This window comes from Neltuma alba, unplaced genomic scaffold (assembly GCF_004799145.2).
Source record: "Neltuma alba isolate B1F8T4 unplaced genomic scaffold, ASM479914v2 tig00002049_pilon, whole genome shotgun sequence".
Classification (NCBI taxonomy): Eukaryota; Viridiplantae; Streptophyta; class Magnoliopsida; order Fabales; family Fabaceae; genus Neltuma; species Neltuma alba.
Window position 1 is genome coordinate 7,170 of NW_021632720.1, and position 17,944 is coordinate 25,113.

At 32.9% G+C, this 17,944-nt stretch overlaps 2 protein-coding genes across 2 annotated transcripts; both read left to right on the forward strand.

The window, feature by feature from the left end:
- Positions 1-661: 661 nt before the first annotated feature.
- LOC114716075 (rho GDP-dissociation inhibitor 1-like) lies at positions 662-3,990 on the forward strand. The gene is made up of 6 exons (XM_028901015.1): positions 662-826; positions 1,030-1,229; positions 1,832-1,898; positions 2,262-2,480; positions 3,023-3,147; positions 3,701-3,990. The coding sequence occupies exons 2-6, from the start codon at positions 1,047-1,049 to the stop codon at positions 3,776-3,778; spliced, it is 672 nt and encodes a 223-aa protein (XP_028756848.1). The 5' UTR covers positions 662-826; positions 1,030-1,046; the 3' UTR covers positions 3,779-3,990.
- Positions 3,991-9,318: 5,328 nt separating this feature from the next.
- LOC114716084 (fimbrin-5-like) lies at positions 9,319-16,833 on the forward strand. The gene is made up of 15 exons (XM_028901026.1): positions 9,319-9,405; positions 9,645-9,776; positions 9,911-10,081; positions 10,398-10,633; positions 10,766-10,937; positions 11,047-11,085; positions 11,217-11,285; positions 11,404-11,520; positions 12,288-12,499; positions 12,781-12,942; positions 13,077-13,276; positions 14,417-14,586; positions 15,414-15,510; positions 15,631-15,722; positions 16,590-16,833. The coding sequence occupies exons 2-15, from the start codon at positions 9,690-9,692 to the stop codon at positions 16,791-16,793; spliced, it is 2,028 nt and encodes a 675-aa protein (XP_028756859.1). The 5' UTR covers positions 9,319-9,405; positions 9,645-9,689; the 3' UTR covers positions 16,794-16,833.
- Positions 16,834-17,944: the final 1,111 nt, after the last annotated feature.

Sequence of the window (17,944 nt, forward strand, 5' to 3'; positions counted from 1 at the left end):
CAATTAATACTAGTTTGGGTCTTGGGTCGATGGAGTCTTGCAAGTTGGGCCTTATTAATAGGCTAATAAAAAACGTATTTTTTATTCATGCCGCATGTCAAATCAATTCTAAGTCACCGTCCGGCCCAAAAACCCAAGACATTGAGATTGTTTTCAACAAATGCTCACCCTCAGCTAGCCCCAAAAAAAAAAAAAAATCTCAGGGTCAGCGGACGACCTGCCTACCGTGAAATTCCTTTCCTTTTTTGTGACTTTTTATTTTTTTTAAATATAAGACCCTTATATATACTAATATAAATGTTTTAGATTTAGAATAGGAAGAATAAATCTTTTTCCTTTTTTTTATTGAAGACAATATTAGAGTAATTCAACATACTTTTTTTTTTGTTGGAGAGTGATTCAACATACTTTGTTGAAGAAAGATAATTTTAAAAGATGATTAAAAATATGGAGCAAAATAATGAGGATAATTTTTTTTTCTTTTTTGTTAAACATGAATTATTATAAATATAATTTGGCCCTGAACGGCCCTTTCGTTTCAGCGCGGGAAACTAGAATGGGCATCTCTTGGCAAAGCAGCAAAGAGAACCATATAAAGCATACGAATTCCAATTTCGATTTCATCGTCCCATCCTTTTTTTTTTTTGCCACCAATTTCTACTTCTCTGGATTGTTAATGGCCAACGAAAGACACTCCTTTCAAGTCAATCGCTCCCTTCCCCACGGACATTGCGGATCACCTCACGATTTTTTCCCCCGACCTACCCATCTTTTTCTCTCCCCTTTCAGATTTCTTGAACAATTCAAACAAACCCCATTTTTGCTGGTGCGTATTCGTCTGCCTTCTCTCTTGGGTTTTCCGAAACATAGCCTCGACCTAAATTTGTTTCGAATTTTGTATTGATTGGTCTCATACTGTCTACCTAACTTTTTTTGTTTCTGTAATTTGACATCTGGGTTTTCCCATTTGCGCATTGTGATTCCTTGTGAGTTTTGATGAGCTAACCACTTTTGAAATTGTTAGAGCAGTCTAAAGCTCCAAGAACATGAAGCCTGATGAAAATGAAGCAGGTAAAGAACCAGCTGAAGAGAAAAAGGAAGGCGAGAGTCTGCCAAGACATGCGAGCGAGTCTTCTGTCGCTCCAACTGAGGATGACGACGATGACGAGGGAACCAAATTAGAGCTGGGGCCTAAATGCTCTCTTAAAGATCAGCTTGAGAAAGATAAGGTCTGTGTTCCCTGCAGTTGAATGTTCCGGTGCATATTACATTTTGTTTTTTTAATAGTCGCACACTTATTTATTAGATGTAATAATGTGACTATGGGTATCTATGGCGTCCAGTATTTCTCATCATATTTATATTCTCTTTTATCTCTATTTTCTCTTTATCTCTTTTCAGTGAAAAGTCCGGATTGATTACATATTGATGTGGAAGTACCCGGTTTATCCCCAGCAAAATCATTTTGCCGTCATCTAACTTTCTGATGTTTTCTGTTACTATCTAGTTAATCTTTAATATTTTGTCTCAGTTTTGATCAAAATAATAATGTGAAAGTTGTAACGATTCATTTCACTTGTGTCTTAAATAAATTTGTTGTCTATTAAATTAATATTATTGGTATTAAAATCACTGCAAATATTCAAAATATAACTGAAGAAAGTGGTGTGCTAACAAATCGTGAGGGCTTTCACAGAGATATGCGTTTCAAATCTATACTGAATTTGGCCAACTGGAGGGGGATATATTGTATACACTCATTTCCCCAGTTTTCTTTTCTGACTGTTGTTTCCTCCTTAATGCTTTTTTTGTCGTCTTTTTGACAATACAGGATGATGAGAGTCTAAGGCGATGGAAGGAACAACTTCTTGGCAGCGTGGATATGGAAAATGTTGGAGGTGTTCTATTTCCCTTATGCCTTTATTTCTCGAATTCTCAATTACTGATGTTTTGTTTTTGCTCTCAGTTATTTCTATATGATGGTGTCAAATCCTGTCACTAATTATTCATGAAGATAAATGTGCTGAGCAATACCGCTTTATGTTACTTTTCTTTCTGTATTGTACCATGTCAACATCACGCTCTGATTTATGTTGTCATTTGAAAGATTATGTGTTAGAATGTCTCTTTTCTTATGTGAGTCCCTTCAATTTTAAGTAAAATTTTTTATATAAGTTTAAATTTATTATCTAGCTAATCCTCTTTCTATTCTATTCCTGTATCAAATAACTCGATTTCTATTTGCCAATTTATCATTTCAGAAACTCTTGAACCTGAAGTGAAAGTTCTTAGTCTGTCAATCATTTCTCCTGGAAGAGATGACATTGTTCTTCCTATTCCTGAGGACGGAAACCCAAAAGGCTTATGGTTTACTCTTAAAGAAGGTAGCCATTACCGTTTGAAATTTGCCTTCCAAGTCAGCAACAATATTGTGTCTGGGTTTAAATACACCAATACCGTCTGGAAGACTGGCATGAAGGGTAAGTTATGTCGCAATTGTTCCAAATATATAATACAGGCTTAAATGCAGTTAGGATTCTTTTACCCTTATAATAGTTTCAATTCGGTCTGCATAGTCCAAAAGTAGGCAATATTACCCTCCTATTTTTCTTAAATGATCCAATTTTGTGATTTGATCGCATCTCCATCCAAAGTTCAAACAGTCTACTGACTTCTACTCCAAGTCTAAGGATGGGTTAACCATGCCAGGTGTATAAATAATGTCTATGCTAGGAAGTTATTTACTTTATGTTCAATTTTACATGGATGGTGTGACAGAAACGCAAAACATTTTGAAAAATTGAGAGCGACATTGCTCACTTTACAAGCAGGAGGTTCATATTAGAACTTTTATGAACTTAGACCTGTTATGGACAAGTGACGTGTTAATGGATAATTTGTATAAAATTATAGCTAAGACTTCTGTAGAAAATTCTAGTTAAGGGCTGCTCTGAGCACGGTATTAAATGTTTATGCTGATCTAACTTCTAAGGCATTGTCTTACAAATGAGTATCATTTCAGTGGACAGCGCAAAAGAGATGTTGGGAACTTTCAGCCCTCAGGCAGAGCCCTACACACATGAGATGCCGGAAGAAACCACACCCTCTGGGATGTTTGCTAGAGGACAATATTCTGCGAAATCGAGGGTAAAACTACCACTAAATAAAGTCATACAATTTTCTGCATTTTCCAAAGACAAACAGAAACATGGAATACTCATATTTAGATGACTGCTAATGTATTAGCCCCTCACTACACCACAATAGTCAGAGTTAGTTCTTGATAAAGTATTCTCTGAGCTCAAACTAGTTGCATTTTGAACTATAATTAGTTGCTGCAATTTCTGTTAACCATTTTCATGGGATGAGGCTATGAAAAGGGTATGAGCAATACTTGCCAGATGTTTCAGATATTTAATGCTTCTCAGTTCTCATCAACATCATTTCTTACCAGACAATATATTCAAAACACATGTCAAATCTTCCTTGTTGAATTTACCTCTAATGTTATTTATTTTTCAGTAGAGAAGTGATTGTGTGGTGAACAGCTTTCGAATTTTCCTCTTATTTCTTCCTATTTGACATTTTCTCTGGCTTGCGGGGAGACAGAATTTTATGTCTTGATGCAAAACTCTTTTGGTACTTGCTTTCACTTTGCCTGAGCTTTCGAGTTGTACGACAGAAGTTTTTGCTTTTGCAGTTTGTTGATGATGATAACAAATGTCACTTGGAGATCAACTATACCTTTGACATCCGGAAGGAATGGGCTTCACCATAGATGGAGAGCTTCCCCAATTTTCCCCACTAACTCTCCTTCAATCTGTCATATACTAGCTTCTGTTTGACTGATTTAAGAAAGTCGGAAGTACATTTTATCTTTTTTTTTTTTTTTAAAGGTTGAACAATAATATTCATATGTTCAAATTTTAAATGCAAAGCAAACTTTGGGCTAAAGCAAAAATGTCGTACTTCAGTTAAAATAATAAACTGCAAGAGAGAATGTGATCCTCGTATCAGTCTGCCAAGATTGTTGAGAGGCAATAAGAGAGGTTCGATTCTTTCATTTTAGTCCAAAGTTTTAGAAGGTATTTGATCACATTTTTGAAGTTTGATTACCCATTTTGTACTTAAACCTTAGTTGAAGGAGATAAAATATACTCCTCCGGTCCTTAATATAGGACCCAATTGCTAAGTTGGTTTTGATCCTAAATATAAGACACATTTCTCATATTTATCAATTTTCTCTTAATTACCCCTATGGATACTCCATCAACCATAATCAAGTAGAAGATAGAGAGGGGTATTAAGAAAGATGATTATGGTATTTTAGGAAAAACATGTCACAATTTTTATAATTAACTAACTTACCTAACTTCCTTAATCTAATCAAATTAGTTAAATGGGTTCTATATTAAGGACCGGAGGAATAGTATTTTTCCTTTTTAAGAAGTTCACACGTCTTGGGTTTGTATCTAGAATTTCCTTGATAATTAAATTTATTTTGAATTGAATACCTCAAAGAAGCGTATTACTTGGATACATACATATGCACGAGTGTGTAATAAAAATACGAAGAAACTTCTCACGAATAATTTAAAATCGCATTCCGCTGTAGATCACTAGAAGTTAAAAGATAATACAGAGGATAAAAATAGAACCCAAATAGATTAAGGCAATATACGAAGTACAACAAGCGAAGCTACATAGTAAGCTTCATAAAACCAATTTTACCGTGTTCCTTTTTTTTTTTTTTTGGCCGAATATTATGTTCCTACTTTGAACTATACTCATCAATACAGAAAATTGATATCAATTTTCGAACAACACATGGTAAAAATTAAATATTTTGATTTTCGCATTAAAATTTTATTTGTATTAGAAAAATTAAAAAGTGATCATTATATCACGTTTTATTTCATTTGATTTAAGAATATGTTATATTAAAATTATATCACTTTCGGTCCTAATTATAAGATCTCATTTGTAGACTATAAATAGGATTTTATAATTTTATAATTAGGATCGGAGTTAGTACATGGTTAGAGTTATTGCTATTTGTATCATATTTGACTCTCGCCCGACTGGCCAGAAATCATGTTCAACACACGCAGACTTATACGTATGCATGTGCATGTACCTTGGGATCAGATAAAAACACAATTTGTGAATTGATTGAAGCAAAGAGGAAGAAGTACGGATTAAACTGTAACGCCTTGCATAATTATATCCGTATATGCGATAAAATATTTCATTTAAAAGTTTATAAGTATTTCTAATATTTCAAATAAATTATAATTTCAAAACATTTCTAACATAACTTGACAAAATAAACTATTGAACTCTTATAGTCATGACAAATAAAAATATAACATAGCATGTGTTTGAGGAGCATAGAAGCCTTCACGGCTCATTCCATTGGTGCCTTATCTTGATTCCTACTAGATTCTTCATCTGAAAAATTGTTACTATAAGAGATGAGATCAAACGTTTTAGTAACTGCTGAAATTCTAACCTGTACAAGCAAACCATATATGATAAACCAAAAATCTATTTATATGTGTGTATATATGTATATATAAAAATCAAGAATTTGATACATTTAACTTAATTTCATTTTTGATTCAGCAATATACCGATATCATTTTTCCAATATATCAAAAATAATGCAATATGCTACCTCTCTTATATCACCATCTACCCTTATATCGCTGACTGGAGCCATAGTACTAACACATAGTCTGATAGAAACTAATTCATTTTACTGAATTATTCCAAATTCACCGATACTAGAGATATATCTGGCCAAAGATATAGAGCTCAAATTTGGACTATGGCTCCCTTCCTTTGCGAAGAGAAAGGTGTCACATGTCCCACAACTCCAATGAATTCCTGGCTAAAGGAAAACATGAAAGAAGGGGCATTGACAAGTGTCATCCACTGTGCACCAAGTGATGGCATATCACGTGGTAATTTATATTCATACAAATCTCTTTCTATCCTTAGCCCAACAATGCATATGTCAGATGCAAATAATATTACATCATAAATACGTCCTCAAGTATATTATTAAAAATAAGATAGTAATAAAATTTCTGTATCATTTAACAACAACTCGTGATAATTCTATAGATATCAATATATTTAAATATTAATCATAATCAATAGCAATAAATCTTAAAATCTAATAACATATCAAACATTTATTTGAAAAATCATAATACTATATTTCAGTAATATAAAAATTAGTAAATCCACAATATAATCATACATAATTCACATATACAAGAAAGAATTTTCAGAGTTATCTGGTAACTTTTAGCTTACAAATAATCACACAAAGACTACTCCAAAATTCTCAAGAGTCTACAAAATTACACATAAATATTTATTAATATAAAACTCAAAACTACTCTAAAATTCTAAGACTACCCTCTAAAGTAAAATTATATAAACTCCAAGATCTAGCTATTTATAATAGATATAATATTTTGAAAATATAATTTACATATAAGACTATTTAAATCTAATAACTTAAATAAATATATATTTCTTAAAATATAAAGATTTTATATTAAAATATCAATTATTTATTATAGTCTCATTTAAGATTTCTCTAAACTAAACAACTCTTTTAATTTATAAATAAGCTGTAACTGTATTTAATTTCATAAAATTCTTAAATTACAATTTTTTAAGTCTTTAAAAATTATTTCAAAAATATATCTTTAACTTATTTTAGTATTTAAACCAATTAAAATTTTAATAATATATTAAATAACTCAAATAAATTATTTAACGTGAATTTAATCGGTAAAAATATTTTATATTTTCGAACAACAATTTGTTCAACTAAAATCTTAATTTAAAATTCTCAAAACAGTCATTAAGTAAATATAAACAGATTAAAATTCTTTAATAATGTATCTTTAAATTTCTACGGTTATACATTGTCTAAACTCCATATTTACTCTATACCCAAACAGTAAAATTTTCTCCAAACATTATAATGGCACTAATAATATAAAGTTATAAATATATAGAAAATATTCATAAAGAAAATTTGATAAAAAAATATTTTTGTATACTTAAATAATCTCCAAAACTATTAGGTACTTTATAACTTAGCTTTGTCTCTCTTTTCCTCTATACTTCTCACTCTCTTTTCTCTTTTTTTGCTCTTTCTTCTTTTTTTGCTCTTTCTCTTCCTCTTCCGTCTCCCCTCCCCTTCTTTTATTCTATTTCCTCTCACCTTCCAACCACCCCCTACCCCTTTTTTATTCTATTTCCTCTCACCTTCCAACTACCCCATCCCCATGCCTCATTTTTTCCTACTTCAATTAATGCTTGCCCCCATTTTTCTTTGTTCTTTCTGAATTGCCCAGCCTTTCCACCGTATTCGGTGGAAAGCTGGGTATTTTTTTTAATTTATAATATAATAATATAATATTATTTTAATTAATTGATATATTTTTTTAAAAAAACAGTATGTTACATAGACTTACATAATTAAATCTATCTAAGAGGTACAATATCCTTTTAATCAAATGTTAAAGCTAGTGCATGTTAAAACCAGTAAATTTTAATATTTATTCTTCATTCTATCTCAATAAAGCGTTCACATGCCAAAAATGAGAAAGAGATGGATCAAAAGATGCTCATGAAGAAATTAATTTCAGTTTATATTAATTAGCTTAGCTGGTTGACAAAAATACAGAAGCAAGGACTTTTCGTGAAATCACGAGTATCTAACAAATAGTTGATACTATATCCATTCTTAATATAATATTCAGTTTGATTTTTAATTTAATCTCAAATATAAAACCTCAATTTATTTTATTTCTCATATTTAACCACTTTTTTAAAGTAGTCTTTGTAATAATTGCACATATTAAAAATTCCATAGAATGCTAGTACTCTAATACAAATAATTAGGAAGGGCATTCTAAGAAAAATAGCACCTATTTATTACAAATAACTAACTTAACAAACTTTTTTAATTTACTCAAATTACTCAATTAGCTTTTACATTAAAGATCAGAGGTAGTGTAAGAGTTAGTTTGACTTTTAATTTGGTTTTAAATATAAGACTAAATCTATTTTGTCTCTTATATTTATCTATATTTTCTAAAACAGTCATTGTAATAGTTATACATGCTAAATATTTCATCAAATAATAGTTCTAGCTAATACATATAATTAGCAAGGGTATTTTAGAGAAGACAAGATTTATTTGTTACAAATAACTAATTTAACATACTTCTTTAATCTACTTAAATTAGTCAATTAGTTTTTATAAATTTTAAACGATTTTATTATTATTGGTTCCCACGTAGAAAAAAGAATAAAAAAACTATATAAAATAGGGATTCTTTTTGAGAATATGTTTATAATACAAATAAGAACACATAAAATATATATCCATGCAAGGGAGTCAAGTGCTATTCGTGTTTAGCAATTTTATTTCATTGTACATTATTTATGTTTCATTATTATAAAGTAGATAAATTTAGAGTATATTAATATGATATGATATATAGTTTGCACCATATTGACATATTTTTAGTGAAAATTAAAATTAAAATGAAAAGAGAATCGGTCATCTATATAATTAATATAAAAATCTTAAGTAGCCTCAAAATTATTTTTGAGTGGCAGTGCAAATTATTTTTTAAATTTATTGCTTTAGTTTCTTTATCATTCTAATTCAGTGCTCTATCTCCGCTGGGGGCATTCTTAAAAAGATAAAATTATTTTTTAATATAATTACAGTTAGTTTAACTTTCAATTCTATCTTAAATATAATATCTCAATCTATTTTGTCTATCATATTTATCTATTTTTTAAGGTAATTCTTGTAGTAATAGTAGTTTTGGTTAATTTGTTTAATTAGCAAGGGTGTTTATTATAAATAACTAATTTAACTGATTTTTTTAATTTACTCAAATTAATCAACTAGCTATTATATCAAGTAACTGAGCTGGTATTAAATGTTTGTCGTAAAAATGACTTGTATTCGATAATAGAAAATGTTTCTAAAATGTGATTTATTACAGGAGTAGCAGAGAAAGAAGAAAGAATCAATAAATGGAAAACAAATTGAACGAGGGAGGTTCAGTCAGGTTTCAACTGCCAAATGCGTATAAATAATAATATTAGCATGAGACCGTCAGACCACGCAAAAGCTTGTAGCGCCAAAAAGCTTTCCCTCCTTCTTCGCGGATCCTACCGTCATACATATTTTTCTCTCGACCCCATTTTGATTTTCAGACATCACACCCAAACTCTCCCTCCCCTCTCGCTCTCGCTTTCTCTCCTTCTTCCATCTCTTCTCGCAACTCCAAACTTCTTGCAACCATAATGATGACACATTTTTACGTTTTTCCCTTAAGGTTCTGAGTGTATCAGGTACCTCTTCTTCATTCCCCATCTGGGTTTTATTTTCTTCTTCCATGTTTCGTGCCTGTGGCCCGCGTGATTCTTCTGTTGGGTTGGTTAAAGCAAGCATTTTGCATGCACGTTCAATTTTAGTTTTCGTTTCCTTCATGCGTCGGAGTCTGTCTTCGTTATGTTGTTTTGTGATATATTGTCATGATTTGCTGAGACTGCGTCGGAATTTTTATAAACTTATGATGTGTTATGGGCAGTGTTCTTCGAGGCGTTTGATTATTTGCACCCAAACCGCGTTCAAAATGTCTAGTTATGTTGGAGTCCTTGTTTCTGATCAAGAGCTTCAGAGCCAGTTCACCCAAGTGGAGCTTCGAACCTTGAAATCTAAAGTAGGTTGTTCATGTTGTAATTACGTATCGTCATTGCTTTATAGACATCAGTGATTTGTTTCCTTGAAGAAACCAATACTGTGGCAACCTGTCCGTGTTGGACTGATGCCTGAAATGAGTTATCTTCTTTACAGTTTTTATCGGTGAAGACTGAATTGGGACGAGTTACCGTGGGAGATTTGCCGTCCCTTTTAAAGAAACTTAAGGTTTTTAATGAATTATTCGATGAGGACGAGATTAAGGCCAGCTTGCGCGAGTCGTATCAGGACATGAATGAAGAAATTGATTTTGAGTCCTTCCTTCGGGTTAGTTCAGTAATGCTGAGGTCTTATGTTTACTTTCTAAGATGTTGATGCGTTTGTTCCATTGTTCTTGCAGCAACAACCTATATGTCGCTTTTCTTGAAGAACTAAAGAGAAAAGCCGACTGCCAAAAGGAAAAAAAAAAACTGCCATTTGATGTATAAATGGCCATAGCTTATATGTACTTAACGTAGCATTGCATTTTTATTTATGTCCGTCTATGCTTGTATATGTAGCTTATTTTGTAAATATAAGTGCTTTTTTTATGCATTACATTTACATTGGGCCAGGCATCTAAATGAATCAAATTGACTGGCAGGCACATTTAAATTTGCAAACCCGAGCAGTGGCAAAAACTGGTGGTTCAAAAGGCTCTTCATTTCTGAAGGCAACAACTACGACTGTTCATCATGCTATCAATGAATCAGAGAAAGCTTCCTATGTTTCTCATATTAACAACTATTTGAAGGATGATAAATTTTTGAAGCAGTTTCTTCCTATAGATCCATCAACAAACGCCTTGTTTGACCTTGTAAAAGATGGGGTCCTTCTCTGGTATATGTGCAGGATCCAACCAGTTGATTTTGATATATCCACACACACACGCACACGTTATTTTGTTAAGATGTTTAGTTTTAAGACAATGTTTATGTAATTATGCTGTTATTATTTTTCTGTTTCCTGCAGCAAGCTTATCAATGTTGCTGTTCCCGGGACTATAGATGAGAGAGCAATTAACACAAAACAGGTTCTTAATCCATGGGAGAGGAATGAAAATCATACCCTTTGCCTGAATTCTGCAAAGGCTATTGGGTGCACAGTGGTTAATATAGGCACACAAGATTTAATTGAAGGAAGAGTAAGTTTAATCTTATTTTTGCATCATACATGTCTCTTTCCTTTTGTTTGTAGTTTGACTCCAACACTCTTTTTTTCCCCTTTTATTTTGTTAATTGGTTACCTTGCAGCCGCATCTGTTGCTGGGCTTGATTTCACAAATAATCAAGGTAGATGAAACTTAGTCTTAGGTTATGTACCATGGATTAAGAAACTGGCACCATTGTCAGTGGGTAGACTTAAAGTTTATAATGCTTACACAGTCTTTTTTCTTTGTCCTGCAATATGATGGCAATATCAGCTTCAACTCTTAGCTGATGTCAATCTGAAGAAAACTCCTCAACTTGTGGAACTAGTGGAAGACAGCAAGGTCATAGATTGGTTTAATTGTTCCAGTTGATTTTTAATTTAGGAGCTTAGTGGTTATATATATATATCATAAATTACAATGGTCATAAATAGTTTATTTTATTATAAAATGTTGGCAGGAAGTGGAGGAGCTTATGAATTTAGCACCTGAAAAGGTTTTATTGAAATGGATGAATTTCCACTTGAAGAAAGCGGGATATAAGAAACAGGTTACAAATTTCTCGTCTGACTTAAAGGTAAGAGAAACCTAACCATTTACATCTGACTTACTCCTTCAGAACTAATCACTTCTAGCTAGAAACTAATCTGAATTGGATAACTTTTCAAGCTGATGTCAGTTATTTGTGTTATACATACTTTTTTTTAGAAAATGCTTGCAGTTAGGGAGAGAACCTGATCTTGAGAGGAGTCTGTCTAACTTGTATGGAAGATAATAGTGAGAAACCTGTGGGGCCTTGGGCCTCAGGTTCTTAGATGCTTAATTCAATCCTTCAACTGAGTAAAATGGTAAATAGATGGATTGTGTACCTCTGCGAGAGGAAGGATGACGGGAAACTGGGCACATAGGATGGAGGCGTTCATGAGCATTCCCTTTGTGACCCTGCCTCCTTTCTATGTGGCTTCCTTTGTGTTGGTGTTGGGAGTGAAATGTGAATGGGGTTATCACCTTATTGATAATTTTCATCCCAAGAGCTGTGGGTTGTCTGTTTTGAATTTGCCTCTGATGGGACCCACTGGATATTCACTTCTTTTTATTACATTGGTCAGCCGTTATTGATAATGGGTTGACAATTAAAATGCTTAAGAAACATTGTTTTCTCGGCCATATCCACTGTCCAGTAAATTAAAGGAAAAAATTCATTATGTAATTGCTAACCATACAGACTGCTGCTTCATGATGTGGATAGTCTTTGCCATATGTAACAGATGGTTATATGCTTAGCTAGAATATGGTTTTATCATGAAAACAATTACTACAGCTGATGATGTCTTTGGTCTTCAGGATGGAGAGGCATATGCTTACTTGCTTAATACTCTTGCTCCAGAACATTCTGGCCCTTCTGTCTTGGCTGCACAAGATCCGACAGAAAGAGCAAACATGATTCTTGAGCAGGCAGAGAAATTGGATTGCAAGAGATACCTTACTTCTAAGGACATTGTGGAGGGGTCAGCAAACCTTAATCTTGCATTCGTTGCTGAGATATTCCAGCATAGGTATGGTTAATATTAGGATCTTGCAAATGTGCCAGTTATTTCATTCCATGTTAGTGCTGTAGGGATATTCCTGGTTATCTTCCCAACCCTGGCTATTTTCCGCATTTTCATTTAGGCCTTGGGGAAAGTATTGGTGCTTTTATTTTTATGGGAAATAATACAATCATATTAGGTTTTGTATTTCACTGTTCAATGAGTTGAGTTAACCTTTCTCACATGTTCTGTTAAGTGAGATTCAAGATTTCTTTACGTAAATTAAAATCTCTCGGATACTTCTGCAGGAATGGTCTTACAGACAAAGTTGACAGTGATAAAATGTCCTTTGCTGAGATGATGACAGATGATGCAGAGACATCTCGTGAAGAAAGATGCTTCAGAATGTGGATAAACAGTCTTGGGATTTCTACTCATGTCAATAATGTTTTTGAGGATGTCAGAAATGGGTAAACTTTCCTTTCTTCGGCTTCTTTTTTTTTCCTTCCCCGTTTTCCTTTTCATATTTATTTCACTTTTTATTTTTCTTTCCATTTTTGGCTTTTCCTGCTCAACTAGTGGCTATTGTTTACATTATATGCAGATGGGTTCTATTAGAAGTACTTGATAAGGTTTCACCTACATCTGTCAATTGGAAGCAGGCAACTAAGCCTCCTATAAAGATGCCATTTCGAAAAGTTGAAAACTGCAACCAAGTAATAGAAATTGGGAAAAACCTAAACTTTTCTTTAGTGAATGTTGCTGGGAATGATATTGTACAAGGCAATAAAAAGCTCATAATAGGTCAGTTTGGGTCTTCCCTTTGAGTATTGTAATTTTTTCTTTGTTATGTGTGGCAAAGTTGATATATACTTGTATGACCTGTGCCTTCTCTTGGAATGTGCTTGAAATCTATTTTATTTTTCTTAATAGGGTACTTGGTAAAGGAAGCACTGATTTATACAAAAAGTAACTGAAGTCATAAAAGATGTCTTTTATAGATATTTTTGGATTCCAAGATTTAGGTCCCTTTGCTGTTTGCTCCTTAGGACGATTTCCTCATGTCACTTTGGACTCCCCCACGTTTGGTTTGGCAAACTGCCATTTATCTCCAAATAAACGGAGTTCCAGCATGCCCACCAAAACTACATAAAACGTATCCGAGTGGAAGTTCCAATTCCCCTCCCGAACTAGAAATGAAAATATAAAAGAAAAGGAAAATAAAATAAAAATCTTCCCAAATTTGATTATCCTTTTCCCTTGATCATGTGTAAGTATGCTAAGACAGCTATCTTTACTTCGGGAAAATCATAAATATATTTTGAAATATATGTTTAGTCTTCAAAAAAATTGAGGTCCGCACCCGTATTCACTTATAGACCGTATTACTATCTTGGACTTTCGGATTATTCTCCTAAAATTTTAAACCGAATAATTCCTGCATTTTAACCCATCATATTATTCATGTTTTCTTTGGGTTCTTAGATAACCTTTTTATGCATCCCGATATACTGAACTACGATCTTCAAAAAGGATATCATCATTAAACATATAATCTGCAGTGCTGTGAAGTAGGGAGAGAAGGCTTTTATGGATTTTGAATGAGGTTGCCTTGCCATCTTTTGCTTTTGGCGGACTGCATGTATTGATGCTGTCTTAGCATATATCACTAATGAGAATGAGTTAATTATTGATAAGACATTGTTGGCAATGAATATGATTACTGTTTCCTTACCGCAGAGATTTGATTTAATTAGCAAAATCTGTCTTATTTTAGGCTGAAGAGAGTCTTACTTAACTTGCCCATTTTTGTTTTAAATTGCTTGATTGCAACTTGTATTTACTTCTGTTTTTATGATGGGGTGGGGGATTATACTATTAGTTCACCATTATTTTGTGTAATTTGTCTGAGAAACTCATTTCTATATGTTCATCCTCTCACAGCATATTTGTGGCAGTTGATGAGGTATAATATGCTTCAACTTCTGAAAAACTTGAGATCACACTCCCAAGGCAAACATCACGGTAAAGAAATTACAGATGCTGATATATTAAACTGGGCAAACAATAAAGTAAAGAGTGCTGGAAGAAATTCCCAAATGGAGAGTTTCAAGGTAATTAGTTATATGACACCTAGTTATCAATCTCCCAGCACCATCTGTTTTCATTTTTTTCTACTCTCCTATTAGAAAACTTAGAAGCCCCAGCCCTCGTTTAATGCTGCAGCAAAGCTAATATAATTGGATGCTTTTCTGTATACCACCTTGGAATATAGATTCTAAAAAATTAGCTCATTATCCAATACGCTCAATTTTAGATTTGTTGAGGTTGGTAGCTGATTAATCTCAAAGTTGGTATGTTTTGCATTTTAAATGTAGGGAATAATAGGCTCCAAGAAACGACTTTAGATATTCACCTCATTAACTATGACCATTGGGTGGCTGCATGAAAATTGCTGACTGTCGAAACTTGTTTATATGTGTGAGCTTTTGTGCGTACCTCCATTGTTATTTTGAGTATACATTCATCTTATTCATGACTCATGAGTTTTAAACATCCATGATCATTATTGAATTACTAGTGAAAGAAATGACAAGGATAATATCTATCATAATCCGTGTCACGATTACAAAAATCTTGCTACGGTGATAATTTTTTTAATATTCTGATGTGATTAAATAAAGTGCTTGCAATCCTAAAAGTACTTTCAAACTTAGGAAGAAAGAAAATACTGTTCGCCATTTATTTTAAGAGGCACAATGCACTGGCTGAATCTTTCAAGCATATGTCAAGCTTTCTTACCATGGGAGAATCTGCTTATCAGTGCCTATTTTTACTGGACTAATCATTGAGGCACAGCACTAACTGTAATGTGGGGCTAAAACATTGGTTTTGATATTTATATAATATATATTTTTTTAAACTCTTTATTTTCCATCAGGACAAGAATCTTTCCAGTGGGACCTTTTTCCTTGAACTTCTGAGTGCAGTGGAGCCAAGGGTTGTCAACTGGAGTCTTGTAACCAAGGGGGAGACAGGTATGTTGTCATTTGGACAGGTTAAGGCTAGTTAGATTTGAGCTTACGCCTTTTTAATTTTTCATAAAGCATTTTGTTGGAATTGAAAGATTTCTTATTATTTTGTTATGTGGATGGCAGATGAGGACAAGAAATCAAATGCAACATATATAATCAGTGTTGCTCGAAAACTTGGGTGTTCTATTTTTCTGTTGCCTGAGGACATAATGGAGGTATGTTCGATAATTTAAGTTGAATTGTTGGCCAACAAAAACAAATTAAGTTGAACTTAATTGTCAAATGCAGAGTATTATAAAGAAAACAAGTTTTTCCTGTGTATGTCTAATATGATGATTGACCTAATTGTGGTTTGTCCTCGATATTAACTTATGAGAATCAAATTAGATTAAGTTTTTGAAATACAGAAGTTGGAACCCTTTACAACTTTAAATAATTCATTATCTGGAGATAATAATTATATTGTGTCCACTTCTAAGTTCTAAAAGTGTATTTCTGTTGATAGTGTATCGTGCGAACCCTATTTGATTGCAAGTGACAGTTTGCCCTGCCATGGTTTTGCCCAAAATCAGTTTACCCCCTGACGGTTTAAAGCGTCGTTCAACATTATGGTTTGTTTAACTGACAGTTAACCGCATTTTACAACCAGATTTTGATAAAAAATAAGTGCCTGAGTGTTAAAAGGAACATTTTACTGTTAAATGTCTCTTTCACTCAAGTGTTGCTAGTCTTCTGGGGTTACTGGGGTAATCAAATGTACGTTTTGAATTTGAAAATGTCAACTCAATCCTAGTTGTAGCCTTGAAAGACCATGAAACCGTTCACAGCATAAATAAAACCTTTTGCAATATAAATATTCATCATTCTAGTTATAAAATAGATACTTCTTTTTTTTTTTTTGGGGGGGGGGGGAGACTAGAAGAGTAAGGCGTATACTCTCTTCTCTGACATAAAGGCAAAGACAAAACAGATCACTTATTGATGATTTGATGAGACTCGGGAAAGCTTCATTGGATTATTGTAAGAAATATATATAGTATAAGCTTGTGGTTTGGCTGCAGCTTATTTTGCTGCCTTGACAGGTTAACTCAAAGATGATTCTTACTTTGACTGCGAGCATCATGTACTGGAGCCTCCAGAGATCAGAAGATGAACATCCTAGAGCTTCAGAAGAGGCTGAAAGCGGACCTGATGTGGCTGATGATGTATCCAAGTTAGAAATTGATGCTTCAGAGAATAAGAGCTCTCCAGAAGGAGACAATGAGAATGAAAAGACAGCCTCTTAATTGTTGAAGCCAAAGGCACCCAATGGAATTACAGGGATGAGAAAGAGGAAGGTGCCAACTATTTGTCCTTTGGCTTTCAGGGCAAAAGAAATAGCTTAATTTTTGGGTCCTGTGGCAAGTCACAGAAGAAAGAAGGGTGCATTGTAAATTTCCCTTCTTTAATTTAGAGTTTTTGGTTCTTAGGGATATTCTTTAAATAAATTAAGCGCAATTCCTTGGAATAAAAAAAATGCAGAGGAAACACAATATTCCAATATTCGTCAAATGGGAAAGATTCTTCATGCAACGGAGACTGGCCATGCTATGAGGCCATTTTTGGTTTTTCACAGGCGACATATCTTTCCCTTGAAACGATGTAATATTGATTGTGTTTTTAAAAATTTTGAAAGCATTTTGCATTATTTTCAAAATAGACATATCATGATTTTTTTTTTATTTTTTAAATTTTATTTATAATTTGTATGCTTTCATTTTGAGCATCAAACTAATCCTAGTCTTTGGTACACAAATTTGTTTATGTATAACTACAGCCACTCATGAATTCTGGAGTCCTCTAGCCCATATTTCATTTCACATGCAAATCAATATGTCAATAAAATTTTGGATATTTACAAGCTTATTTTTTAAGTTATTAGACGATTTTTTTTCCATACATGACATAGACATTATTCTTAATTTATAAATAGAATAATTTATTATAAATTTTAATATGTTCGTGTAAGTGTCGAACTGTAGGGTACTTAATATTACATAATTAACACCCAAAGTTAATTGTTTAATGTAGCTAACCATTTTTTGTTTTGCCAATAATGCAGCTAACCATAATTGCGGACAGCACAATGATTGTTTTAAAAACAAAATGGAAGTTATGTCGATAACAAATAAATTGGTAGTCACTCATTCTGTTATGATATTAAGTATTAATACCAATTCTTATTAATTTTAAAAAATTGCAATATAATCCCTATACTTCACCACACCGTATCCAATTTCCAGGATCCTCAGGACAATTCCAACTCAGAAAAAGAAACCAAAAACATACTCCAATCTCTGCGCAGTTAATATCTCTACAATCCTTACCTGTATTGAGTTATATGCCGCTCACTAAAGGGGCAAAAAAAAAAAAAAAAAAAACCACACGCACACAAACA

What these genes read in the sequence shown, in the direction of transcription:
- LOC114716075 (XM_028901015.1), top strand. Translation starts at nt 1,047, where the DNA reads ATGAAGCCTGATGAAAATGAAGCAGGTAAAGAACCAGCTGAAGAGAAA. An exon ending in ATCAGCTTGAGAAAGATAAG is followed by an intron (nt 1,230 to 1,831) that starts GTCTGTGTTCCC and finishes TTGACAATACAG; the next exon opens with GATGATGAGAGTCTAAGGCG. An exon ending in GGATATGGAAAATGTTGGAG is followed by an intron (nt 1,899 to 2,261) that starts GTGTTCTATTTC and finishes TTATCATTTCAG; the next exon opens with AAACTCTTGAACCTGAAGTG.
- LOC114716084 (XM_028901026.1), top strand. Translation starts at nt 9,690, where the DNA reads ATGTCTAGTTATGTTGGAGTCCTTGTTTCTGATCAAGAGCTTCAGAGC. An exon ending in AAAGATGGGGTCCTTCTCTG is followed by an intron (nt 10,634 to 10,765) that starts GTATATGTGCAG and finishes TGTTTCCTGCAG; the next exon opens with CAAGCTTATCAATGTTGCTG. An exon ending in TGTAACCAAGGGGGAGACAG is followed by an intron (nt 15,511 to 15,630) that starts GTATGTTGTCAT and finishes TGTGGATGGCAG; the next exon opens with ATGAGGACAAGAAATCAAAT.